The sequence below is a fragment of the Lepidochelys kempii genome, chromosome 21 (assembly GCF_965140265.1).
Source record: "Lepidochelys kempii isolate rLepKem1 chromosome 21, rLepKem1.hap2, whole genome shotgun sequence".
Lineage (NCBI taxonomy): Eukaryota > Metazoa > Chordata > Testudines > Cheloniidae > Lepidochelys > Lepidochelys kempii.
In genome coordinates this window covers 16,416,737-16,444,485 of record NC_133276.1, presented here as the reverse complement: position 1 = coordinate 16,444,485, position 27,749 = coordinate 16,416,737, and the positions used below count along the sequence as shown (strand labels likewise).

The 27,749-nt window shown below is 53.9% G+C and overlaps 1 protein-coding gene across 3 annotated transcripts; it reads left to right on the top strand.

Annotated features, from left to right (window-relative positions):
• Positions 1–163: 163 nt before the first annotated feature.
• Positions 164–27,749, top strand: EPS8L3 (EPS8 signaling adaptor L3). Of its 3 annotated transcripts, XM_073320389.1 has the most exons (20): positions 164–405; positions 2,089–2,150; positions 2,606–2,679; positions 10,972–11,036; positions 11,413–11,571; positions 11,858–12,007; positions 12,385–12,461; positions 12,973–13,154; positions 13,523–13,608; positions 15,363–15,477; positions 16,461–16,525; positions 17,937–18,014; positions 19,217–19,365; positions 20,064–20,172; positions 21,194–21,228; positions 22,443–22,539; positions 24,395–24,514; positions 24,865–24,950; positions 25,659–25,791; positions 27,048–27,749. In XM_073320389.1, the coding sequence occupies exons 2-20, from the start codon at positions 2,113–2,115 to the stop codon at positions 27,063–27,065; spliced, it is 1,836 nt and encodes a 611-aa protein (XP_073176490.1). In that variant the 5' UTR covers positions 164–405; positions 2,089–2,112; the 3' UTR covers positions 27,066–27,749. The 3 variants fall into 3 exon arrangements, 2 of the variants coding, with proteins under 2 accessions (XP_073176490.1, XP_073176489.1); XM_073320388.1 differs by lacking the exons at positions 164–405; positions 2,089–2,150; positions 2,606–2,679 and adding an exon at positions 9,729–9,902; XR_012155862.1 differs by lacking the exons at positions 24,865–24,950; positions 25,659–25,791; positions 27,048–27,749 and having other exon boundaries at positions 210–405; positions 22,443–23,761; positions 24,395–24,483.

The window sequence follows — 27,749 nt, the reverse complement described above, 5'->3', positions numbered from 1 at the left end:
TGTAGGGATCTCCGGAGCTGGGTTAGTCAGGGTGCTGACAATGAGGGTGGAGGTGCCTGGACAGAGCTGGGTGAGGGTCCGCTCTGAAGCTGCTGTAGCCTAGGATTACTATGCATCGGCAGGGGCCTGCAAGGTTGATGATTTCCCTATGCGAGAGAGCAAAGAGCAGCAGGCGTGGTCCCTGCGTCAGAAGCCAGACGAGATTATTATGATTCACTCCCTCTGGGTCCAGTTACCAAGAGAGTGAGTCCAGAGCTGGGGAGATCAAAGTCTGCAGTCGGAGCTGTAGATTGTCCAAGCCGCAGCTCCTGGCCCCCTCCTCTTCCCCTGAGTTTCTCCAGGAGAGAATGCCCCTGTGATCGCCCACTGGGAACTGGTAGGAGCCATCGCCCGACAACCTGCCAGGTAACCAACTTGCAGTATTCCCTGGACGCCAGCTTCCGGCTCCAAGCCTTAGCGAGGGAGGAGTAAGCAGCAGGCAGGTCCAGGTGATGATGGCTCCCCAGGGAGAAGACTCTGTGAGGAGCAGCTAAAATTGCTCGGGGAAAGGCCCTGGTCTCTGGGTCCGGCGGGCAGGCAGTGGTGGTGTGCTGCAACGTGCGGCTCTGGAAGGGGATCGATGTGAGCTGGGGTTAACCAGCAGCAACTCAGACACATGGTTACTAAGGGGGATCTCCCTCTCAAGCCAGGCGAGTTGCCCTCCCTCCAGCATTTCAAGCCCTGCAGGGAAAATGCCTGACCTGGGGCTTCTTAAAAGCAAGATGGCTGTCAAGGCCGTGACGCCACAAACTTCCTGGTGCTCTTCACCAGAGCCAGGGCGGTGGGGAGGCGGCTGGCCAGGAAGGGCTTGGATTGATCGCAGCGCTTGTCTGATAAGTGGCATTGGTGGCTGTGAGGAGACAGGGCGGGCGAGAATGGAAGCCTGATTAGCCACAGGGCTCAGTCGAGACCAAGATTTGTGACACAGGAGCACAGGGATCAGAGCAGGGGCCCATCTAGCCTAGTCTCATGGCTCTGGCCCTGCCCAGCGCCAGCTACTTCAGAGGAAGGTGCAAGAAAACCCCCCTCCCCAGTGGACAATTGTGAAATAGCCTGACCCCGTTTGTTAAAGGGTAGCTCATGCCCTGAGGCAGGAGAGTTTATAGTCCCTCCAAACATCCAGGGGATCTATTTTCAGGAGGGGAGGCATTTGGGGTAATTGCGGGAGCTGGCCTCGTATTGTCCCTGCCCCTGCGGGGCCGATCCAGCCCGCAATGCAGCAGGTAAGAGTTTGAGGCGTGGAAGCTGGGGAAGAAGACAGGGAGAGAGTTTAGCTGAAGCCCTTTAGTGAAGGCTAAATCATAAGCTTGCCTCCCTGGGCTCCCCCACTGGAAAATGGTGGTTCCAGCCTCCAACCCTCCCGGAGTCCCCAAACCTCACTCTTTGGAAGCCCCTTATTCCCTGCAGCAGGGCTGCATGACTGGGCAGGATCAGGGTGTGCCCATGTACTGAGGGAGGTGATCAGTGATTCGTGTGCATTGGAGCCGAGGGGACGGGGGGTGGGGGGGAAGGAAAGCCGTGCAATTAGGGCTCTGACACTGGAACCAGCACCCCTACTGTGTAGGTGACCATATTTCCCAACGGCAAAATGGGTCACCCTGTGGGGCTAGCCCGAGTCCTCTTGTGGCCCGAGCCACTTGCCCGAGACCCCCTCCCTGCATGGGGCTGGCGTCACTGCTCGCTGGAGCCCTGCCTGCCCCCCATCCGAGGCTGGGACTGGTGTCACTGCTCACTCTCCCCCTGCCTCTCCCCCTGCGTGGGGCTGGCCTCACCACTCACCGCCAGGCACGTTCCTCCGCACCCACGCTTTTGACAGAAGTGGGCATTTGGCCCATTTGCTCTTGCCAACTGATCGGCTTTGCAAGAGCAATTGAGACAAATGCCCACCCTGGCCAGAAAAGTCAGGACGGCTGGGACAGGGCTTACAAAAGGGGCTGTCCTGGCCACAATGGGACATATGATCATCCTACTACTTTCAGCTCCCTCTGCCTTGCCCTCCGGCAGCTGATCCCACCCTTGGGCATGGGCTCTGATGTTTCTGTTTTGCAGGGCCTGCCCTCTGGGACAACGGTGATGGAGCCCTTTGGCCACAGGACCGAGTCTGAGTACAAGTGAGTGCCCGTCTCTCTTAGGGCTCTGGGGGTGCCCCCTACCCTGCTGCGGTGAGCTCTGGGGGCTGTACTCCCCCACCCCACAGGCATACAGTACAATCAATGCTCCATCTGACAACTGCTTCTCTGACCATCCCCAGGGCTCTTGGGCAGAGCAGCCTACCTGGGAGACAGGGAGCATCTTCCAAACAGGGCCCAGGGACTGCTCTCTCTGCATCTCCCCATCTGGGTGAGGAGGCACCCCCTGAGATTCCTCACGGGCCAGTGGGGGCCAGGCAAAGGCCGACTGTCGTCAAACCCCACTCACCCAGCTCCGGAGCACAACCTGGCATGTGCCAGCAGGTCCCTGCACTGGGGAGCAAGGGCCCAAGCTCAGGGGGGAGGGAGGAGGGTCCTTGGGATCCTGGCAGATCTTATGACCCAGGTGTCTGTATGTTTGTCTGTCCTTTCTACAGTGAGTTCAGCAATGGCAGCCCAGACCTCATCAGAGCCAACAGCACATCCAGGCCCAGCAGCAAAGCCATTTACCGTAAGAACAGCGTCCCCCTCCCTTCAGCCTACCCATCCCCTTCCCCTCCCTCATGTCTCCACACCTCCCATCTAGGAGTGCAAGTAGGGTGGTACGCTCCAGTATGCTAGCAAGACTTTTAGCGGGTACGGGGTACCGGAAAGACTTAGCTAGCTAGCCTTAAAGGAGCAGAACGCAGCTAGGGAGAGCATTCATTCTTTATATGGGTTTAACAGCACAATACATATGCTAACAAACTTAAACAAAAGAAAAGGAGTACTTGTGGCAACTTAGAGACTAACCAATTTATTTGAGCGTAAGCTTTCGTGAGCTACAGCTCACTTCATCGGATGCCTACTGTGGAAAATACAGAAGATTGTTTTTATACACACAAATCATTAAAAAAATGGGTGTTTATCACTACAAAAGGTTTTCTCTCCTCTCACCCCACTCTCCTGCTGGTAATAGCTTATGTAAAGTGATCACTCTCCTTACAATGTGTATGATAATCAAGGTGGGCCATTTCTAGCACAAATCCAGGGTTTAACAAGAACTTCTGGGGGGGCAGGGCTTAGAAAAACAAGGGGAAATAGGTTACCTTGCATAATGACTTAGCCACTCCCAGTCTCTATTCAAGCCTAAGTTAATTGTATCCAATTTTCAAATGAATTCCAATTCAGCAGTCTCTCACTGGAGTCTGGATTTGAAGCCGTGACATTATCGGGGATAGTGTTCTTGACGGCTTGTAGTCCATCTTTGGGTGGAATGTTGGTGTAGAGGGGTTCTACATCCATCGTGGCCAGGATAATGTCACGGCTAACCTGGTGGCTGAAATTTGTGACTTTGTCCTTACCCATAACTATTTTACATTTGGGGACAATGTATACCTTTAAACCAGCGGCACTGCTATGGGTACCCGCATGGCCCCACAGTATGCCAACATTTTTATGGCTGACTAAGAACAACGCTTCCTCAGCTCTCGTCCCCTAACGCCCCTCCTCTACTTGCGAGATATTGATGACATCTTCATCATCTGGACCCATGGAAAAGAAGCTCTTGAGGAATTCCACCATGATTTCAACAATTTCCATCCCACCATCAACCTCAGCCTGGTCCAGTCCACACAAGAGATCCACTTCCTGGACACTACAGTGCTGATAAATGATGGTCACATAAACACCACCCTATACCAGAAACCTACTGACCGCTATTCCTACCTACATGCCTCCAGCTTTCACCCTGACCACACCACACGATCCATTGTCTACAGCCAAGCTCTGCGATACAACCGCATTTGCTCCAACCCCTCAGACAGAGACAAACACCTACAAGATCTCTGTCAAGCATTCTCACGACTACAATACCCACCTGCAGAAGTGAAAAAACAGATTGATAGAGCCAGAAGAGCTCCCAGAAGTCACCTACTACAGGACAGGCCTAACAAAGAAAATAACAGAACGCCACTAGCCGTCACCTTCAGCCCCCAACTAAAACCCCTCCAACGCATTATCAAGGATCTACAACCTATCCTGAAGGATGACCCAACACTCTCACAAATCTTGGGAGACAAACCAGTCCTTGCCTACAGACAGCCCCCCAACCTGAAGCGAATACTCACCAGCAACCACATACCACACAACAGAACCACTCACCCAGGAACCTATCCTTGCAACAAAGCCCGTTGCCAACTGTGTCCACGTATCTATTCAGGGGACACCATCACAGGGCCTAATCACATCAGCCACACTATCAGAGGCTCGTTCACCTGCACATCTACCAATGTGATATATGCCATCATGTGCCAGCAATGCCCCTCTGCCATATACATTGGTCAAACTGGACAGTCTCTACGTAAAAGAATAAATGGACACAAATCAGATGTCAAGAATTATAACATTCATAAACCAGTTGGAGAACACTTCAATCTCTCTGGTCACGCGATTACAGACATAGAATCATAGAATATCAGGGTTGGAAGGGACCTCAGGAGGTCATCTAGTCCAACCCCCTGCTCAAAAGCAGGACCAATCCCCAATTAAATCATCCCAGCCAGGGCTTTGTCAAGCCTGACCTTAAAAACTTCTAAGGAAGGAGATTCCACCACCTCCCTAGGTAACGCATTCCAGTGTTTCGCCACCCTCCTAGTGAAAAAGTTTTTCCTAATATCCAACCTAAACCTCCCCCACTGCAACTTGAGACCATTAATCCTTGTCCTGTCCTCTTCTAACACTGAGAACAGTCCAGAGCCATCCTCTCTGGAACCACCTTTCAGGTAGTTGAAAGCAGCTATCAAATCCCCCCTCATTCTTCTCTTCTGCAGACTAAACAATCCCAGTTTCCTCAGCCTCTCCTCATAAGTCATGTGTTCCAGACCCCTAATCATTTTTGTTGCCCTTTGCTGGACTCTTTCCAATTTATCCACATCCTTCTTGCAGTGTGGGGCCCAAAACTGGACACAGTACTCCAGATGAGGCCTCACCAATGTCGAATAGAGGGGGACGATCACGTCCCTCGATCTGCTGGCTATGCCCCTACTTATACATTCCAAAATGACATTGGCCTTCTTGGCAACAAGGGCACACTGCTGACTCATATCCAGCTTCTCGTCCACTGTCACCCCTAGGTCCTTTTCCGCAGAACTGCTGCCTAGCCATTCGGTCCCTATTCTGTAGCTGTGCATTGGGTTCTTCCGTCCTAAGTGCAGGACCCTGTACTTATCCTTATTGAACCTCATCAGATTTCTTTTGGCCCAATCCTCCAATTTGTCCAGGTCCCTCTGTATCCTATCCCTCCCCTCCAGCGTATCTACCACTCCTCCCAGTTTAGTATCATCTGCAAATTTGCTGAGAGTGCAATCCACACCATCCTCCAGATCATTTATGAAGATATTGAACAAAACCGGCCCCAGGACCAACCCCTGGGGCACTGCACTTGACACCGGCTGCCAACTAGACATGGAGCCATTGATCACTACCCGTTGAGCCCGACAATCTAGCCAACTTTCTACCCACCTTATAGTGCATTCATCCAGCCCATACTTCTTTAACTTGCTGACAAGAATACTGTGGGAGACAGTGTCAAAAGCTTTGCTAAAGTCAAGAAACAATACATCCACTGCTTTCCCTTCATCCACAGAACCAGTAATCTCATCATAGAAGGCGATTAGATTAGTCAGGCATGACCTTCCCTTGGTGAATCCATGCTGGCTGTTCCTGATCACTTTCCTCTCATGCAAGTGCTTCAGGATTGATTCTTTGAGGACCTGCTCCATGATTTTTCCGGGGACTGAAGTGAGGCTGACTGGCCTGTAGTTCCCAGGATCTTCCTTCTTCCCTTTTTTAAAGATTGGCACTACATTAGGCTTTTTCCAGTCATCTGAGACTTCCCCCGTTCGCCACGAGTTTTCAAAGATAATGGCCAATGGCTCTGCACTCACAGCCGCCAGTTCCTTTAGCACTCTCGGATGCAACTCGTCCGGCCCCATGGACTTGTGCACGTCCAGCTTTTCTAAATAGTCCCTAACCACCTCTTTCTCCACAGAGGGCTGGCCATCTCTTCCCCATTTTGTGATGCCCAGCGCAGCAGTCTGGTAGCTGACCTTGTTAGTGAAGACCAAGGCAAAAAAAGCATTGAGTACATTAGCTTTTTCCACATCCTCTGTCACTAGGTTGCCTCCCTCATTCAGTAAGGGGCCCACACTTTCCTTGGCTTTCTTCTTGTTGCCAACATACCTGAAGAAACCCTTCTTGTTACTCTTAACATCTCTCGCTAGCTGCAGCTCCAGGTGCGATTTGGCCCTCCTGATTTCATTCCTACATGCCCGAGCAATATTTTTATACTCTTCCCTGGTCATATGTCCAACCTTCCACTTCTTGTAAGCTTCTTTTTTATGTTTAAGATCCGCTAGGATTTCACCGTTAAGCCAAGCTGGTCACCTGCCATATTTACTATTCTTTCAACACATCAGGATGGTTTGTCCCTGTAACCTCAACAGGGATTCCTTGAAATACAGCCAGCTCTCCTGGACTCCTTTCCCCTTCATGTTAGTCCCCCAGGGGATCCTACCCATCTGTTCCCTGAAGGAGTCGAAGTCTGCTTTCCTGAAGTCCAGGGTCCGTATCCTGCTGCTTACCTTTCTTCCCTGTGTCAGGATCCTGACCTCAGCCAACTCATGGTCACTGCCTCCCAGATTCCCATCCACTTTTGCTTTCCCCACTAATTCTACCCGGTTTGTGAGCAGGAGGTCAAGAAAAGCGCCCCCACAGTTGGCTCCTCTAGCACTTGCGCCAGGAAATTGTCCCCTACGCTTTCCAAAAACTTCCTGGATTGTCTATGCACTGCTGTATTGCTCTCCCAGCAGATATCAGGAAAATTAAAGTCACCCATGAGAACCAGGGCGTGCGATCTAGTAGCTTCCGCGAGCTGCTTGAAGAAAGCCTCATCCACCTCATCCCCCTGGTCCGGTGGTCTATAGCAGACTCCCACCACTACATCACTCTTGTTGCTCACACTTCTAAACTTAATCCAGAGACACTCAGGTTTTTCTGCAGTTTCATACCAGAGCTCTGAGCAGTCATACTGCTCCCTTACATACATTGCTACTCCCCCACCTTTTCCGCCCTGCCTGTCCTTCCTGAACAGTTTATAACCATCCATGACAGTACTCCAGTCATGTGAGTTATCCCACCAAGTCTCTGTTATTCCAATCACGTCATAATTCCTTGACATCACCAGGACCTCCAGTTCTCCCTGCTTGTTTCCAAGGCTTTGTGCATTCGTATATAAGCGCTTGAGATAACCTGCTGATTGCCCCTCATTCTCAGTATGAGGCAGGAGCCCTCCCCTCACAGACATTCCTGCCTGTGCTTCCTCCCGGTATCCTGCTTTCCCACTTACCTCAGGAAAGTTGCGATATTACAACAGAAAAACTTCAAATCCAGACTCCAGCGAGGGACTGCTGAATTGGAATTCATTTGCAAATTGGATACAATTAACTTAGGCTTGAATAGAGACTGGGAGTGGCTAAGTCATTATACAAGGTAACCTATTTCCCCTTGTTTTCCTAACCCCCCCCCCCCCAGACGTTCTTGTTAAACCCTGGATTTGTGCTGGAAATGGCCCACCTTGATTATCATACACATTGTAAGGAGAGTGATCACTTTACATAAGCTAATACCAGCAGAAGAGTGGAGTGGGGGAGAGAAAACCTTTTGTAGTGATAAACACCCATTTTTTCATGATTTGTGTGTATAAAAACAAACATTTTCTGTATTTTCCACAGTATGCATCCGATGAAGTGAGCTGTATCTCATGAAAGCTCATGCTCAAATAAATTGGTTAGTCTCTAAGGTGCCACAAGTCCTCCTTTTCTTTTTGCGAATACAGACTAACAGGGCTGTTACTCTGAAACCTGTCATTAAACAAAAGCTTTGTTTAAGTTTGTTAGCATATGTATTGTGCTGTTAAGTTGGTCAGGAGTCATAGAATCATAGAATATCAGGGTTGGAAGGGACCTCAGGAGGTCATCTAGTCCAACCCCCTGCTCAAAGCAGGACCGATCCCCAATTAAATCATCCCAGCCAGGGCTTTGTCAAGCCTGACCTTAAAAACTTCTAAGGAAGGAGATTCCACCACCTCCCTAGGTAACGCATTCCAGTGTTTCACCACCCTCCTAGTGAAAAGGTTTTTCCTAATATCCAACCTAAATCTCCCCCACTGCAACTTGAGACCATTACTCCTTATTCTGTCATCAGCTACCACTGAGAACAGTCTAGATCCATCCTCTTTGGAACCCCCTTCCAGGTAGATAAAAGCAGCTATCAAATCCCCCCTCATTCTTCTTTTCCGTAGACTAAACATCCCCAGTTCCCTCAGCCTCTCCTCATAACTTATGTGTTCCAGTCCCCTCATCATTTTTGTTGCCCTCCACTGGACTCTCTCCAATTTCTCCACATCCTTCTTGTAGTGTGGGCCTCAAAACTGGACACAGTACTCCAGATGAGGCCTCCCCAGTGTCGAATAGAGCGGAATGATCACGTCTCTCAATCTGCTGGCAATGCCCCTACGTATACATCCCAAAATGCCATTGGCCTTCTTGGCAACAAGGGCACACTGCTGACTCATATCCAGCTTCTCGTCCACTGTAACCCCTAGGTCCTTTTCTGCAGAACTGCTGCCGAGCCATTCGGTCCCTAGTCTGTAGCGGTGCATGGGATTCTTCCGTCCTAAGTGCAGGACTCTGCACTTGTCCTTGTTGAACCTCATCAGATTTCTTTTGGCCCAATCCTCCAATATGTCTAGGTCCCTCTGTATCCTATCCCTGCCCTCCAGCGTATCTACCTCTCCTCCCAGTTTAGTGTCATCTGCAAACTTGCTGAGAGTGCAATCCACACCATCCTCCAGATCATTTATGAAGATATTGAACAAAACCGGCCCCAGGACCGACCCTTGGGGCACTCCACTTGATACTGGCTGCCAACTAGACATGGAGCCATTGATCACTACCCGCTGAGCCCGACAATCTAGCCAGCTTTCTATCCACCTTATAGTCCATTCATCCAGCCCATACTTGTTTAACTTGCTGGCAAGAATACTGTGGGAGACGGTGTCAAAAGCTTTGCTAAAGTCAAGGAACAATATGTCCACTGTTTTCCCTTCATCCACAGAACCAGTTATCTCGTCATAGAAGGCAATTAGATTAGTCAGGCATGACTTGCCCTTGATGAATCCATGCTGACTGTTCCTGATCACTTTCCTCTCCTCTAAGTGCTTCAGAATTGATTCCTTGAGGACCTGCTCCATGATTTTTCCAGGGACTGAGGTGAGGCTGACTGGCCTGTAATTCCCAGGATCCTCCTCCTTCTCTTTTTTAAAGATGGGCACTACATTAGCCTTTTTCCAGTCGTCCGGGACTTCCCCCGATCGCCATGAGTTTTCAAAGATAATGGCCAATGGCTCTGCAATCACAACCGCCAACTCCTTTAGCACTCTCAGATGCAGCCCATCCGGCCCCATGGACTTGTGCACGTCCAGCTTTTCTAAATAGTCCCGAACCACTTCTTTCTCCACAGAGGGCTGGTCACCTCCTCCCCATGCTGTGCTGCCCAGTGCAGTAGTCTGGGAGCTGAGGGGAAAGGTGAGGGGACGGAAGGTGTTTAGACAGTGTTTTTGATTCCTGCTCCAGCCTCTGGACTATGAACATATACTGATGGGAGCATTCTAACCAAGGGACTGAGGACTTTAAGGTAATCTGGAGCCTTCATATTTCCTTGATCCTTTGCAGATGGACTTATGAGTTGGATATGGTACAGAGACTGTTCTAGCCTCATTGATTGCTGATTTCTCCCTTGCAATGGACAAAGATCAGATCTCTGCTGACTTTCTCACATGAGTCAGCAGCCTTTGACAGCTGTGATATAAGCAACATAGCCCTTGCTTGAGTGATTTTGTTCTTTCCTCTCCAAATGTCAAAGCCTGTTCCCATTGAACTCAATAGCAAAACTCCTTTTGATTTCAGTGGGAACAGGATTTGGTCCCAAGAGATTAGAGAATGTACTTTTGATCAATTGCTTATCTGTCCAGAGATAGTTCTCATGCACGTCCTGCCAGGCTGATTTTGATTGCCCATCCTGTACGTCATGCTGAGGAAAATAATAAAACAATTTGGGCTGTAGCTCTATCAAGATGTACGTGGCACACAGAGTTCTGTGCCTCTTTTGCATCACACCCAGATGGTGCAGCATCTTTGCTTGCCTAGTGCCTGGCAGAGAGCAATACTTAGGCCTTGTCTACGCTGCCACTTTACAGCGCTGAAAATTTCTCACTCGGGAGTGTGAAAAAACACCCCCCACGAGCGATGTAACGTAGACAGTGCACCAGCGCTGGAAGCTACTCCCCCGCAACTACCCAGCCACGTTAAAGTCACATTAAAGGGAAAGTGGGTGATTGTCCTTCCTATCCTTCTTTCATTAAAAAAGTTTTCAGTTTGGGGTGCTGCTGGAAGTACAGGGGGCACCAGCGGCCCAAAGCATCATTTTACAATCGCATCTGTTTAATGGAGTTGTAAAATTTTAGACAAGTAAGGGGGGTGTCGGAGGGGACGGGGAGAGCGTGGGGGCCCCGGGCTGGGGGTGGGGTGGGGAGGAGTCACATGGAGGGTGTTACGTGGGGAGGTCACGTGACACCCCCGTTGTGTCCCTCCCATGAGTGCAAGAAATGCTTTCTCCTTGCACCACGTCTCCTGTCAGCCAGCCCCTTCTTCTCCCCAGATTTCTGCCTCACCCTTTCATTCCTCTTGCCCCTCTCCGCCTGCAGGCCAGCGCAAACATTACACCCTCTCCACACTGAAGCAGCAAAGCAATTTCCAGCACCGCGTGGAGGTAGGAGAAGCCCAAGCGGCCTGTTTTCCCTCCCTGGAGAAAATGCCCCGTGCACCCCTGCTCATCAGAGCCCGACCAGCTGCCCCCGCGCTGTCACCTCCCCTCAGCGGGGAAGGGCCTTCCCAGCATGCTCCGGTGCGCCAGGATGGGCAATGCAGCTGCATGCTGCTTCCTCTGGGCTTGCACCGTGGCTGGGTTCCCCACCGCCCAGCAAAGCCCTGATTGCCGACGAGACATCCCAGCCTCGTGCTCTGCACGGGCCAGTACCACCCACCGCCACCTCGCTCAGCCACGTCACGCGGTCCCCTCTCCTGTGGTCAGGGGCCGGGGTCGGGGGCACTGGGGAAGGCCTGGACTCTGTACTGTGTGTCCCCAGCACCTGCTCACCGCCCACGTGGACTCCAAGGACATCTGTGGCGTGGACGACTGTGTGGCACAGCTGAAGATGATGGATGCGCAGGGACGGGTCTGGGGACAGGACATGGTCCTGCAAGTGAAGGGCCCCGAGCTGCTGTTGAGCGACATCGAGACCAAGGTGCATGGGGGTCTCCCAGCCCATCTCAGCCTCCCCTCCTCCCAGCAGGGCCCCGCCCCACCCTGCAGCATGCACTCTCTTTAGGGTCCTGGGGGAGATAGCAGAGTGCATCGGGGGGCTTGCTCTTTTCCTGCAAGCCCTATGGGAGGGGATATGCTGCCTCTGGCCCATTGGGTTCCCCTCACACCCCATGTTCATGGGAGAGGAGCTTGGATCCCCAGCAGAGCAGAGACACCCACTGTCCTGCTGATCGGCCCCTGTTTCCTCCCCCTCCCCTCCGCTGCAGGAGGAGTTGGAGAGCTACCCCCTTGAGAGCGTCCAGGCGTGCGCTGCCATACTCAGCCCCTGTGTCTACAACTCCATCCTGGCCGTCACCGTGAGGGAGCAGAGCCAGCATGGGAGCAGCATCCTCCTCTTCCAGTGCGAGCAGCTTGGGGTGAGCAGCATGGGCCGGCTACACAGAACCACCTCGGGGGGGCGGCGGAATGGCCTAAGGACGGCTTCAGCCAGCGGCTTGGCCCCCTCCTCGCAGCACGGGAATGGGAGACTCGTTAGCATGGGGTGCCATGTGACACTGCAGCCCTGTGCTGGATGGAATCAGGACGGCGTTTCATTGTCCCCACACTGCTAGGGAGAGTCTCCTATAGCTCCAGTAGCCGTTGCTTTCAGAACTGGATGCTCTGGGGTCTAATCCCCACTATTGGCAGGAAGTTCTGCGTGGCTGCGGCATGCAGCGTAGGGACTGCAGCTCTCGACTGCAGGGCTGTGGAGGGGAACTCACGGTTCTGCTGTTTCCTCTTCCCTTCCCACCAGGCAGAGCTGATGAAAGCCAACCTGGAGAAGGCCATCAAGGAGTGGAAAGGGGAACGGGAGAGTCAGGACATGCTCAGGTAATGGGGTGCAGAGAGCCTGTCTCCAGCAGGGTAAGTTAGGTGCAACCCTCCAACCACTGTCTCTTGATGGGGCACTTCCAGGTCTGACACAGTCCCACAACCCTGGATTCCCAGGAGCCCCCCTCTCCCCTTCCACACACCCCTGGATTTCCAGTAAGGATCCCCCCATAAAGGTACAAAAAAATTCCCCACCTTCTGAGGTCCCCAAGGGATACAGCCCACACCCCAGCTCTAGACAGGGGCCCTCAGTCCTTCCATAGAGTTGGGGTGCTCCTAGGGTTGAGCCACACAGAGCCCTCGTGGATGGGATGTATCCCCCCCCCACCCCTCTTCCTCGGGGACACCAGGGATTTCTCTTCCAGTGTCCCCAGGGGGTGTAATGCAGTCCCTTCTCTATGGCAGAAGAAGCCTTCTCCCAGCCCCCAGTGACCTGATCCCCCACCCCGTCTGCAGGGATAGCACTCAGTGCTGCATGACTAGAAGACGCCCTCCTTGTTCCCTTTCTCAGGAGCAGTTTGGAGACCATGCTGTCCCAGCAGAGCCGAGGGTCCTTCCACAGCAGCCTCCCACAGATCAGCCAGGATAGGTGGGCTGGACTGTCAGACCCAAACCCCGTTATTCCTCCCACACCACAGGAGTGGCAGAGCCAAGACCAGGTGCCCCGGAATCCTCCAGCCTTCATGGATTATGGTAAACAGGCTCAGGTGTGGCAGGGAGGGGGTGGTGAGTGGGGGAGGGTTGGCGTGGAGGAGGGGCAGGCCAGGGAGGTATAGGTTCGGAGCAGGATTTGGACTCAGGACTCCTGGATTCCCTTCCCAGCTCTGCCACTGACTCTCTGTAACATGGGGCTCCTGATACTGGCTCCCCTTAGCCAAGCTGTATTCACTGATGTCTGCAGAGCGCTGGAGGTGCTGTGGGAGGGTGCAGAGGGCAATGGAGGGGGACAGGGTTGGGGGAGGAGCTGTAAGTCTGAGCCCTGACGGAGGGGGCCATGGAATGGAAACCCCACCACAAACCCCTGCCTGCTGTGACTGACCTCAGCCTCCTGGGTATTGCAGGGCCTGGCCAGCCGCAGCCCCCAAAGCCGAGAGATGAGTGGACGGATCCCAGCTTGCAGGCAATGCAGGACTTGGACAAAGACACTGTAAGTGCCCCAGGACTGCTCCAGCTGCTTCCCTGACACCAGCTTTTCCTGGGACTGCTGCAGCCCCCCTCATCGCCTGGTGGAGCCTGCCCCCAAGGATAGGCTTGGCCCCTGGTGCATCACCAGGCAAACGTGCAGTAGGGCAGAGCTTGTTTGGGTTTGGTATTGACACGCTTCTGACCCTCTCGGGGGCTGCGGTGCTGGGCTGGGACCTGCATGGGAAGGAACTCTCCAAGCACCCTGCCAGACCCGAGAAGAATGGCCTCTGCCTTAGAAAGGCCTAGAGAGCAGCTGGCAGAAGAGGGAGAGGAAGTAGCTGCCAGGGGGTAGCTGGGTGGATTTTTAGCCTCTGCAGTTCTGCTAGCTGGCTTAGGGGACAAGATGTGTCCCAGCCCTGCCCAGAAGGAGCTGTGGGCCGGCCAGCGAGTGGAAGTGGGGATACAGCCAAAGGAGGAGCTGGGGAGATCAGGTTTGCTCGCCTCAGAGGTTCACAGCAGCCCTCAGTTTGGCCACTTTTGCTAGTGGCTCAAACCTGCCATTCACTCAGCTAACCTCATCACTGGCCAGCATAGGGAAACAGAAGGAGAACAATCCCCACAGTCTCTGCTGATCCACCTAGTAGGTTGGGGGACAGGCCAGGGACCTTCCCCTCTGGTGGGACCCACAGTCCAGGAGAACTCCTCCTCTATCCAATAGGGGGAAGGGGGGAACCCAGGCCCACCCTCTACTCCGGGTTCCAGCCCAGGGCCCTGTGGATCACAGATATCTACAGTGTTTCTTGTAACAGCTGTGTGACAGCTACAACTCCCTGGGCTACTTCCCCATGGCCTTCCCCCCAACACCTTCTGTATCCTCACTGCAGGAACTTCCTCCTGACGCCAGATAGCATTTGTACTCCTCAGTCCTCCAGCAGCACGCCCTCTCACTCTCAGCTCCTTGCGTGCCCCTCACTGGCTGGGGTGAGATCCTTTTCAAACCAGATGCCCTGATTAGTCTGCCTGTCTTAATTGATTCTAGCAATCTCCTGATTGTTCTGGAACCGCCCCTGTTACCTTATCCAGGGAAAAAGGACCTGCTTAACCTGGAGCTAATATATCTCCCTCTGTCACTCTCCTGTAGCCATCTGGCCTGACCCTGTCACAAGCTGATCACTCTTGGCTATGGGTGGTGTTCCGTCCAGGGAGCTCACAATGCAATTAGACTGCTTCAGTATTTTGGATATCAATCAAGGACTTATTACTAGAATTGGTCTGATAATTGCTGAGCTGGATGTGTGCAGGCATGGGTTCATTAACATCTGGAGCAGAGATCCCCCAGGATGCAGTGCTTCCCTGCTTTTCTGGTCCCAGAGTTCAGTGCAATTCTTGTCTTGGAATCTCCGTTCTCCATTCTGTATGCTAATGAGGATGCCTCCCTGTCCCATCTTTGATGCAGATGAGGCTGGGGGAGTTGCCTTAATCTTGTCACCCTTGTCAGGAGGGGTCTAGGTGTGTCTCCCACCGCCCTTCACTGCTCTCTGTAAGTCTTTTCTCTGATCGGTTTTGGTTCCAGCAGAGGCTTGGGGGGGGGGTGTCCTTTCATGAGTCAGATAGGCTGGATACTGTGCCCTGGTTCCCCAAGAACACAGAGCAGACTGGTATCACCTTGCTCTGTGCTCTGGCTGCAGTTAGGCCTGGGCGTTCTCCCCAGAGATAGAGGCTGGCCTGGGGCCCTGCCATGGCTCAGATACATCCCGGCTGCTTCTGTGTCGGCAGGAAATCCTGAACCATGTGCTGAGTGACATCGAGCTCTTTGTGGGGAAGCTGAAGGAGACGAGCGGCTCGGTGAGCAGCAAGAAGAAGTCGAAGAAAAAGGACAAGGAGAGAGGAGGTGAGGGAGGGAGGGAGAAAGGTTCTGTGGAAAGAAGGGGGCCTGGGACTCCTAGGAGAAGCAGGGTCAGTCTCTGCGTGGTCCCTCCAGGGGAAAGGTGACCTGGGGAGGTCTCTGAGGGGACATCTCCGCAGCTGTGGAGTGAGCCTCCCAGCCTCGGTAGGCAGATGCACGAGCTCTGCTTCAGCGAATGCGCTTCAGAGTAGCCATGTGCATGTTGTGGCATGAGCATGGCACAGGTTGCTCACCCTATCGTGGAGCCAGGGGCTCGGGCAGGCTTGGACTCCATGTCCCGCCTGTGCTGAGCATCCACAATGCTATTCATGTGGTATGTGTCCGTCTACCCGGGGTGGGACACTCACTCCCAGCTGTAGTGAGTGTAGACACACCCTGTGATGGGAGAGGAGGGTCTGGGGGACAGGTCTCTGTGGGGGCCCCCAGGGGAAGGAAGTGTCTCATGAGGCTAGGATCTGTGCCCCTGGCTAGCATATCCATATCTCCAGCCTGCGGTGGGCAGCGGAGAGCATGCGGCTTTCATGACATTGGGGCGGGCGAGGAATTACCCCATGAACAGAGCTCCGTGCCCTTTAGCACAGTCTCTGCCCCTTCCGAATGGCTAGGTGGGGTCCCGAGGCCTGGGCTGCTCCTGCCCTGGCTCAGTCCCCAGGCCTGTTCTGCCTCTCTGAGAGCCAGTTCCAAAGCTGGGGCTGGGGCCCATCTCTTGAGGCTCTCTGCTGTTCTCAGCTGTTAGGAGGTGGGATGGGGAGGGAGGCGGGACAGTGGATGGATGGATGGATGGATGGACAGGGCCCACTCCTGAGAGCAAAGCTGCCTGCCCTGAGAGGCGTGGGTGGAGAGGCTGATCTGTCTCTGGGCATCTGGCTGTCTGCTTGCTGTGGTGTGGGAGAGATGGGCGAAGCGCCCAGCTACCAGGCTGACAGCTCCCTCCTGTCTCTCCCGTCTCTCCCTCCCATCTCTCCCAGTGCTGCCCCCAGAGCCTGAGTGGGAGGCCTGCTTCCAGAAGATCAAATACGCCTTAAACCTGCTGGTAGGTCAGGGCTACTGGCTGGGTGGGCAGAGCTGGCTGGGGATTGAAGAGGGGTGCCCATGGCAGCACCACACAGGGCCCATTGACACCGCCCGGCCCAATTAGCAGAGGGCACAAAGCCAGCGGGGGGACCTATCCCCTCCCCGCAAGAGGCTGAGCACTGGGATACAGTGGAGATGAGCATGGTATAAATGCCTGGATGCAGAGACCCTGTGCACCCAACCCCCTGTGGCCCACTCCCCTCAGCGCCGCCAGGGAATCACGTTAGTTATTGAAACAAAACAGGATCTGGGATGGAGGGATCTGGGGGTGGAGGGTGGGGTCAGAGGGCCTATAACGCCGGGATAAATCTATGGCTACTTGGCAGCCTCCTGGAGCCAGGAAATCCCTGGCGCTGCTCGGGCCCTATCGCTTGAGTCGAAGAAGTTTCTGTCAGCCGCCATGGGACTAGCGGGGTCATTGGTCTGACCTGGCACAAGCAGTGAGGGCCAGGGGACTGGTCTGGTCTTGCAAGGCAGTTCCCGTGGGGTTCCTCTGCTGAGGCGCTCAGAAACGTTGGTGATGAGTGTGGCATGAGAACCGATATAGAGAAGAGTATCTGGAGCTGACTGTGTTGTATGTCCCTGGCTGTCCCTCCTGCAGGATCGTAAGCCAGGGCGGTGGGGGTATGGTCGGGGGGTGCATATGTAGGCTTGGCAGAATTCAGGTTTTATTGTCTCTAATTTTGAAGATTAATAATGATTTTTTTCTATTTTTAGTTATTTTAATTGTTACGGTTGCTGTAAATTAAGTGGGGGGCCTGGCTGGAGCTAGGGCTAGGGTAGTGCTGGCAGTGGGGCTGCAGGGGGCTCCCCACACAGCCAAGGGGCCCAAGACGCCAGAGCACAAGGTGCTGGAGAGGCTGCAGTCATCTTGGCCTGGAGGGGCAGAGATCCCCAGCCAGGCCTACAAGGAGGAAGAAGAGTCCCCAGCCGTAGGGCAGGCCATCTGGTTGCTGAATGGCTCCTACCTGGGACAGACCATTGGGTGGACTCCCCCATGGCTGGGGTACTCATCCTCTAGTCCTCACAGTCCTGGCCAGGCCTCTCTGCTCTGCCCTGCCAAGATCGCAGCCTCCCCCACACTTTGCACCTGCAGGGGTCAGGTGTCTCAAAGAACACTGCATATGGCATAGGTACGGGTTTGTCCTATCCATGCAGCAGGGAGATCCTGGGTGCTGGGGGCTCTGCGGCCAACTCCCCTGCTCTACCAGGGCCAGCCACACTTGTTACAGAGCACATGCTGCAGCCAAGTTTGCAACCTCTCTGCATTGCTCCTCCTTGCGTTAGCCGCCCAGGGTGCAGCTACCTCCCTGGCGGTGGGGCCAAGGCAGAGAGGTGAAAAGCTTCACCTGTGTTTTGTCTCTGCCCAGGGGAAGCTGAGACCTAAGCTGCAGCAGCAGCCCAGTGCCCCGGAACTGGTTCGACTCGTCTTCTCCACCCTCTCCTTTGTGAGTATCCCAGACCGTTCGGATCCATCTCATTGACCCCCTTTGTATCCATGCAGCCAATGGGCTGGCAGGCTGGGCAATACCAGGATGCGAATTGTAGTCTCCGAATGACACCATTGTTCCAAACTGATCCTGCTCTCCTTGGGAAGTGCCTACGGGAATGCAGGCCAGATCCGCAACTGGTGTCAGCTGGTAGAGCTTCATCAGCTTTGGGGGAGCTGCCTCCATCTCCACGACTTCAACGGCACTAAACCAGCTCATCCCAGGTGAAGAACTGCCCCCGAAACTCCTACTCTGGGAGTTGGATTGAGGGCTCCAGAAAACCTGATCGTTGGCTGAGCCCAAAGCCCAGGTCTCTGAGCCTCACCAAATAAGGAAAGCTCATACGCACAGTGCTTTCCTCAGCTGCAAACCTCCACAAAGGGAAGGATCTGTTTTCTCTTTGCTGTATCCCACATGCGCATTGCAGCAGCAAAGAGAAACCTTGGGAGACAGAGTGCCAAACACTCAGCCTAGGGGACGATCAGATCCTTCAGCAAGCAGCAGCATTCTTCAGGGGTAGGTGTAACGACTGCCATTGTGGCTTCTGCCAGAAATTCCAGATCTAAGCCCCTTTGTCCTATGTGGGCACAGAGTGGGATCGGCTCACAGTGGACAATGGGTTGCAGGCAGATTTTTCCCCACCACAGGAATCTGAGAGACCCCAGATTTTCTCTGGCAGTAAAATTCTCAGGACATAGCCTTGTGGCTACCAGGAGAGGGCATGGGCTAGTGATTCAAGCACAGGCCTGGGAGTCAGGACTCCTGGCTTTTGTTCCCACCTTTGCCACTGGCTCGCTTTGTGACCTTGAGCAAGTCACTTCCCCTCTCTGTGGTTCCATGTCCTGACCTGTAAAACTGGCATCCGCCCGCCACCCCCAAGGGCTGTGTGGATGGGCTCTGTTCATAGAGCACTTTGGAGCTCCGCTGCACAGTGATCGTGTGAATCGTTCTCCTGCACCCAGCGCTGTGCGCTTCAGAGTTGCAGATCCCCCTGCAAACATCTGACCACCAGTGACTCATCACCCCCAGCTGCACCCAAAGCTGGTGTGAGCAGGGCACCCTGACAACGCAGCTGCCCTCGGACATGACCGCCAGAGCGGGGAGGTACTGGGCTGACCTGACTTATCACTGTCATTCCTCCCCATCTGCCCAATATCCAGATTTTGTCCAACTGTCCCTGGCCCAGCCTGGCCTCCTCCATTGTTTCCCCTCTGCTGACCGAGGCAGCCATCGACCTGGTGGACGAGTCTTTGGAGAAAAAGGATTATGACACCTGGAAGAGTCTGGGCAAGGCTTGGCACACCACGAGGTGAGGAGAATCCCTCGGCCATCCAGGCCATTCCCTCTGCCAAGCCGGCAGGGCGTGGAGCAGCCGCTTGGAACGTGCACCGTCCGTTGCTGTTAATGGGGAGGATCTTAAGCCGGCGAATGTGGAAAGAACTTGAACTGGGATCCAGTGGAGCCATCTCCCCCTTTAGCGTTAATCCAGATTGTGGTTGCTGGTCTGAAGTCTACTCTTTAGCCCCAGGCAGCAGCTTCCCCGCATTACCCAGCCCTGTCTGGATCTGAGAGGAGATCTCGAGCCCCATTGGGCTGAGATGGGGAGAGAAGCTGTGCTGAGGGCTTCTGTGTCAGCTCCTCCCAGACGGACATCAGACACCCAGGAATGCTGTCTGTCTCGCTTCCAGCCCGAGCCGGATCCGAACCAGCAGCCTCCACTGGGGTTGTAAGAGACTGTTCTCCCCTTACCAAGTCACTGAGCTTTCCATCGTCCCCTCCACCCCCACATGTACCTTCCCGCAGGGCTATGACTGGTACCTCCCTTCCCAGCCTGAGCCCCTTGACCTGTTCTTTGCTCGCTGCAGCCATTGCTTGTTGTCAGAGCTATGGATCCCCCTTCGAGTCGCTTCTACCCACCCTGTGCAGCTGCCGGTGGTTAGAGAGACGTGTTTATGGTCCTGTCTGGAGACCAGCATTGCAAAGTCTTCTCTTTCTTCCCCACCCCAGGGCAGAGTACCCAGACAGACAGTTCATCCCTCCCTACATCCCCATCTTCTCAGATGGGTGGGTGCCCCCCCTGCCGACCCAGAGGGCGACTGCCACTCATGTGGAGAGGGTGAGTCTTGACTGCCAGTCTGTTCGTGGCGGCACAAATTAAAATTTGAGCTGGGTGGCTGAGGGGCGCACTTTAAATACTGTCTTCCCAAAGCTGCTGCTCCCTGATTATGATTGATTCCCCTCACATCACTAAGACCACTTTAAGCACTATCACTGGGAATGGGGAATAGCACAAGGGACATCTAATGGGCTCATCTCACAGAAGCAAAGCTAATGAGGCAGTTTGGCCCCAGACCCCTTGTAAGAGAGGGAGGGTTGTCTAGTGGTTAGAGCACTAGCCTGGGCCCTGGGAGACCCAGGTTCAAGCTTCTGCTCTGCCACTGACTGCCTATATGATCTTGGGCAAGTTACTTAGGCACAGAGGCTCAAAGGTATTCAGGTACTTAACTTCCATAGGTGTTAGGTGCCTAAATACCTTTGAGGACCTGTGTCTTCATTTTCCATCTGCAAAATGGGATAGTAGCACTGCTCGGTCTCACCATGGGAGTCTTAGGACAGCCTCATTAATGGTTATCAGGCACTCAGATGTTATAGGGATGGGTGCCATAGACAGACATCGGAACTCCGAGTCCAGGGGAGGGGAAGATGATTTGCACTGCTGTAAGCCCATCCTTCCCTTGAAACACTGAACAGTTGGTTGTAGCCAGGCCGTGACTTGGCCCTTTGTGCAATCTGGGAAAGGATTACGTCCCCTACCAGGGGATTTAGTGCATGCAGACTTTGCTGTGTGTGGACTGCTTCCTCCTGCCTCCCCCAGGGTCTAGCAGTGATAAAAGCCCTACCATTGCTAACAGGTGAGGGAGATTCTTCTGTAACTTGGAAAGACAGGCTTATGTTTGCAGAGCAGAAGCTGCTGGGGTCACACGTGCTGCGTCGCCTCTCCAGGGTGTCTCTCTGGCTCTGGGGGTTATCACCCGTCTGTTCAGTGGGAGCCATGAAGGGCTCTTGTGCCACCCTCAGCTTCCCTGGAATGCCCCCCTCGGATGTAACTAAAGCATGTTTGTCTTCTCTCCATGCAGCAGCCCCTGGGAAGCCAGAACCATGCCACGTCCAGGTACGTGCTCCTGTCTCCAGGCTGGCCTGGCTTCCTACTGGGGTTCTGAGAAATGTCCCAATGTGCTGTATGCAGGGAGGCCCCTTGGACTTCAGTGTGCATGAATGAACATGGGCAGCACAGGGTCCGTGGCTATGAGGGGCAAATAACTCCTGCTCAGAACTTGCTGGGATCCCCTCTTGAGACCGCACGTGCTCAACACAGTCCCTGTTCCCCAAATCCTACACACGCTACACACATACTCCCACTGCTGTTGCTACACACACAAGGTTCTTTCTGACCTACCAGCAGAAGAATCTGCCACAGCTGACTGGTTTCAGCCTGCCAGCAGAGCCGGGCTTCCATTCTGGGATGTCTCTGAGCCCGTGGGTGGGGGCAAGGGCAGCTCATTACAAAGGGGCCCTGTTGTCAGCCCTGCTGGCACAGGCTGCAGTGATGCCAGGGAGAGAAACCCAAGGTGGGGGCTTTGGCCACCATTGGGTTCAGCAGTTCACACTGTGTCAGAAGTGGGGGAAGCATCCCTGGAACAAAAGGGGGTCTGTGTGAGACAGGAAGGTCAAACCCGCTGGAGACAGCAAATGAGTAGCTCATTTGGCTCCCTTGTCAAGTATCTTAATTGCTCACTGCATTATTGCCTCTGAAAGTGGGTCACCCTGTCCTGTCCCCCACATATGGTCTGAGAGCTCTCTCCATGCCAGCCTGCCACTCCTGACTGCTGTCTATGCCATCTCTGTGGGCACAGCCCCTCCCAAGCCCCTGCTGTTCACCTTTGGGCCACCTGGCCCCAGCCGGTTGCTCTTTCCCCTTGAGTGTGTCAGGGTAGCCGAGTGGCTCTGTTCTCCCAACAGTAACAGACTATGGGCCTGACCCTGCAAGGCGCTGAGCACTTCCTGGGGGCGGGTGGGGGCAGCACCCGCAACTCCCATGGCGAGAGTGACGAGAGCTGAGGGTGCTCAGCGCCCTTCAGGATCAGGCCCTCTCGCTGTGTCTAGACAAAAATCCTATGGGACTAGACCTGCTCTTGGTGACTGGAGTAGTACTGAAATCAACAGTTACCTGCCCTGCAGAGCTTTGTGAGAGAGGTCAGGATGGGGTTCTCTTTTTGTAAGCAGCAGCTGGATCTCTTAGCTGGGTCCCTAGGGATCTAGGACTGAGATGGTCACAGATCTCCATTCTCCTGGGCTCTAACTCCATACATGGTCTCCTCCTTCCAGAGCTCCTTCTAGTCCCCCGCAGCTCATGCAAGCCATGTACGAATTCCAGGCCAGGAACAACAAGGAGCTGACTGTCATGAAAGGGGAATTGCTGGAGGTAAGGCAGGAACTGTCCTATGAAGCCAGGGAATTGTTCACAGTCTCTGCTAGGCGATCTCAGCACCAAAACTTAGATACCTTTGGGAGGAAACTGGGTCTCCATTCTCTCTATAAAGCACAGTGCATTCCTCTGGGACTATTTACAGATATAGAGGGAGGGCGGCTACTAGGGACTGGTGGATCAAGGTGAATGGAGATTGGACAACAGGCAGAGAGGGCTAAAAGCACCAAGGCACAGAAGGACCTTTGATTGCTGACTATGGCTAAATGCCACCAGCCCAGAGGCTGCACAGTGATCAAAGCACAGCAGTGGCATATGGCTGGGAACAAGGACTAAATATCATGCACAGGATCGGCCTGTGGGGGGTTGCTTCTACCGACGGTACTGTGCCCAGTAGAAGAGTTGGGTTTTCAGACATCTACTAAAATGAAGCCCGCTAATAATGCCCATACTGTAATGATGCATGCTCAGGTCTCACGAGAGTGGAAGTTAGATGTCACAGATTTTGGGAAGGTAGGCAGGGGATAGGAAGGAAATGTCGCCCCCTCGCTGGGCACGTCTGGCTAGATGCAATCTTGGGGGAGGCTCTTTGTTTTCATCTGGAAACAGAACACTGGACTTGATGGCTGTGACGAAGTGGGACTGTTCTTAATGTTTCCTCTGAATAGTGTGGGGGTGCCTCAGTTTCCCCTATGCAGTTCTTAAGTATCTAGGTGGGGGGATAAGGGTGTATGATCATTGCAGAGCCCTAGAGGGCAGGTGTGTGCAGGGGTCGGGACATAGAGAATGGCCGACACCCTGTTTCCTGGCAACTGATGGCCTGGGCCCCTCCCCCCTGCAAGGTGAGAGCTAAAGGGTTGGAGAACAAAGGAATCAGGTGACCTCCTGGCCCGGGAAAGGGACAAAGCCCAGAGGAGGAGGGGCTGGAGGGTGAGTCAGTTTGGGGCGGGCCGGGGACCAGAAGTGATGTGCAGATGTGGTTGTCTGGCTCACTGCCCCCCAAAATGGACCCAGCTGAGGGGTCCTGTTCTCTGCACCTGCAAGCTCTGTGTTAGACCATGTTCCTGTCGTCTAATAAACCTCTGTTTTACTGTCTGGCTGAGAGTCATGTCTGACTGTGAAGTTGGGATGCAGGACCCTCTGGCTTCCCTAGGAGCCCGCCTGAGTGGACGCGCTGTGGGAAGCGCACGGAGGGGCAGAGGATGCTGAATGCTCCGAGGTCAGACCCAGGAAGGTGGAAGCTGTGTGAGCCGTGTGTCCTGCAGACAGGCTGCTCCCAGAAAGGCGACTGCCCCAGAGTCCTGACTGGCTTCATGGGGAGCAGTTCCAGAGCCCAGGGACTCCATGACAATGGCCCAGTAGTGTGACACATTACAGCAGGGACTAGACACTGTGCACAATTCTCTGGGCTGGGCTACGAAGGAGGTCAGACGATGGTGAGAGGGGGCCTTTCTGGCCTTCGGATTGATGGATCTATATAGCACACAGTGTCATGTGTGGGACGATAGCACTGCATTACACAGCAGGCACCTGGAGTCGTCTCCCCAGGAACCCAGTCCAATCAGTCCAGAATCTTGTGTGATATTTATTTAATTTGATCCTCAGCTGGTGTCAGCCAGGAATCAGGGGGTGACCCTCTCTGGCCTGTGCTCTGCAGGAGATCAGATTGGGTGATCAGAATGGTCCTGTCTGGCCTTAGTCTCTAGGACTCTAATTGCCAAGAGATGCCCTAGACAGTCCCCGTGCCATGAGGGTGATCCCCTGCTCTGGTAGCCAGAGTGATGGCTTTCACACATTTCACCTCCTCAGCTTCTGGGGGCGGATTTGAATTATGCTGTGTCCTTTGGCTCAGATTCTAGACCAGCGGAAGAAGTGGTGGCTTGCTAGAAACAGAGCAGGTGAGAGGGGCTATATCCCGAACAACATCGTGGGGCCAGTGGATCAGAAGCCTGCAGAGAACAGCATGAACCAAGTAGGTCACCCTGTTCCACTCCAAGATGCAGCAACGCACTGACCTGGCTGGGCCTTTGCCCCCCCTGAGCTGGGGATGGGGTTATGGGAACTAGCTTGCTCTCAGTTCAGCGCATGCCGGCTGTAGAATAAAGGTTTACTGATCTCATCCCCTGCACTGAGCTAACGGCTCCTGATCTCCCAGACACCAGCTCTGAGATGAAAGCTTGTCCCCTGCAGGCAGTGGCTTGCGGGGTGGCTGGGAGGGGGAAGAGGGAAGTGTTCCCTTGTCTGTTTTGGGGGATCGGTGGTTTGATTAGCGCTCTCATTTGCCGTGAGACGCCTCAGTCCCCTCCTCTCTTTTGGATCTAGGCGCCAAGCAGCTCCCCTGGTCTCCAGCAGAAGTCCACGCCGGCGGAGGTGACGGCCTGGCTGAGGAACATGGGCTTCTCCAAGATGTAGGTCACCTCAGTCGTTAACCCTGGAAACTGGCCTCTCTCTGAGAAAGGCCCTTCCCTGCCATCACCCCCTGGTCTCCCTGAGTCACATCGGCCCAATCCTGAAGCCCTGGGGGCTGATCCTGTGCCCATGGACTACAATGGCACAGAATTGGTAAAGCCACCGTTGGGCAGTTTGGAGTTAGGCCCAGAGCTGTGTGGGTCAAGGACACTGATACCTAGCCAGGGCGGGGGGGGGGGGGGGAGGAGGAACAACCCCCCCCCCCTTCCAACCCAGGGGAAGGAAGCACGATCAAAGAAAATATTCTCTTCTTATGCCCTAGAAGGGGCAGGTGGCCACTCCCAGGCATGAAACTGACTAGTGCCTCTTGCCCCAATGAGTGCTTCCCTGTGGTCCTGGTACCAGCTCGCCACATCTTGGATCGTACATTTCAGCAAACGCCCCCTCCCCCCACACCGTCAATCTGCATCTCCCCTGGTGCAGATCTGCCTGTGTCCAGCTCCAGCTGCTGCTAAAACAGAGACCGCGCCCACCAGGCCAGTCTCCCCTGCTGATGGTCTGACTGGGGAGCAGATGCCATTTCTTCAGTCCATGGTTTTTCTTTGCAATCCCGCCCTTCACCAGGGAGCTGATCTCCAGGGGTTACTTCCCCTGAGCACCCATTGACCCCTCCCTCACCATCTGTCTGTCTGTCTGTCTCCCCGCAGCACCGTGAAGTGCCTTGGCGTGCTCAGTGGCAACCAGCTGCTGGGGATGAGCCAGGAGGACATGAAAACTGTCTGCCCGGAAGAGGGGAGACGTGTCTTCTTCAAGCTCTCTGCTGTTAAATCGTCCCTGGGGGTGAGTCTGCTACAGGCTTGCTAGATACATAGCCAGCATCCCAGGGCCCTGCCTGGGCCATCACTGAACACTCTGTAGGGGTCTCCCCAAACATACAGAGGGCTAGTGTGCGGGGGAGAGATGAGCATAGGGGGGCCTAGCTCAGGTATTCATATCTGACTTATGGGAAGGCCACAGTCTTCCAAGGTTGGGTGCTTTGGGGTTCCTTTTGAGACCCTTCAGCCCAGATCATAGAATCATAGAAGGTTAGGGTTGGAAGGGACCTCAGGAGGTCATCTAGTCCAACCCCCTGCTTGAAGCAGGACCAATCCCCAATTTTTGCCCCAGATCCCTAAATGGCCCCCTCAAGGATTGAACTCACAACCCTGGGTTTAGCAGGCCAATGCTCAAACCACTGAGCTATCCCTCCCCCCCAAAGGTACTTATTGCCCAGATCCACAAAGGTACTTATTGCCCAGTTTTAGGCACCACTGCACTTTACAAAACCCTGCTTGGCAGCCACCGAACCCCATAGGCACCTAAACTCAGAGCCTAAATTTTTGCTGTAAAAGTTCCCTAGGCCTTTAAGTTTCTGCCTCTGGGCATATGCACTGGTGTCTCCCTCTAAGCTCTGGCCTAGCTCCTGCCTGCACCCCGGTGCCATCTGCAGACCCGGGGAAGGCAGGCAGAGGAGTACCTAGCATAGGGGGCGGTGAGGATACTCTAAGGAGTGCGAGGTGCTTAGAGTCTCTGCTGCTAGGGGCTAGGGAAGTACCAGAGCTAGCTGCCTGAAAGCTACTGAAGATCAGCAGCATGGAACTGAGCAAAAATGTTCAAACACTATTTGTCAGAAAAGGGCTTTTCAAACCCCTGAACAAGTTTCCATTTAGAAAATTAATTTTGATAAACTAGAAAAAAAACGAGCAGCTTTTCCAGTTGTTTGAAATGGGGGAGGGGGAAATCCAGTGGTAAAATGCAGTTGGTGGGGGGGACGGAAAACCAAAAAAAGAGACAAAACTGGGGAGCGGGGTGAAGGAAGTTTCCCAAAATGTGCAGGGGAGGAGAGGGGCACATCCGTGAAAGGTTCCCCCTGAAAACTGGAGAGTAGCACCGACTGACCTTTTCTTCCCACTCTGCTAGCTCTGCGGGGACCAGTCCCGCTGCGCGGAGCGCTAGCCTGGCCCCTGGGCTCCGCAGGGCACAGCCTGAGGCCCAAGGTTTGTCCATCCAGCCGCCTCTGGAACCTCAGCACCCTGCACTTCTCTTCCTTGTTGCAGATTGGCCCTCATGATTAGCTGGCTCCCTTCCACACCATCTCCGATCTGGCAGAAGCAGCACAGGGACCAGAGACTGAACAGTGGGACAGCAGGTCTCTCCCAGCATTAGCCCTCCTGCTCTTCTGGGAGTCTTCTGAGTCTCTTCCCCTGCCTCTTGTGCCCAGTGCAGAGAGTGGGTGCAGTGATCCCCGAAAGCCATGTGTCACCTACTTGTCATGGACTGTTTTTGTTCAGTGTTTGTACAGCACCTCACACAGAGGGGTCCTGGTCCATGACTGGGGCTCCTAGATACTCCTGCACTACAAATCATGCTATTTATTCTTAGAGCTACATACGCTCCAACTAAGCATGGACTTCAGCAGTCTGGTCAAAGGCAGATAAGTTTAGCTCCCCAACAGGCTTTGTCCGATTCTCCCAGTTGTACAGCATCTGCACTAGAGTTTAAATCATATCACCCCAGAAGATACACCCCCTAGCATGCTTGGCTTTCTTTCCCTACTATTCTTCCTTTGCAAGTCTCACGTAGAAAGTTTTTCTTGTAGGTGCAATAAGATCAAGCCTGCAGAGCCAAGATGCTCCCCAAAAGCATGTACTGTTCTCCCAGGTTCTTCTAGCCAGGAGCAATGTAAGCAGTTATTAGGTAAAGGTTGTTTAATGGTCTGTAAAGAAAGTTCTTGACTACAAATAAAGTGATTGAATCAA

Coding starts and splice junctions, on each gene's coding strand:
- EPS8L3 (XM_073320389.1), top strand. CDS start 2,113: ATGGAGCCCTTTGGCCACAGGACCGAGTCTGAGTACAA. Junction 11,037..11,412: donor ATTTCCAGCACCGCGTGGAG/GTAGGAGAAGCC, acceptor GTGTGTCCCCAG/CACCTGCTCACCGCCCACGT. Junction 18,015..19,216: donor TCTTCTCCACCCTCTCCTTT/GTGAGTATCCCA, acceptor CCCAATATCCAG/ATTTTGTCCAACTGTCCCTG.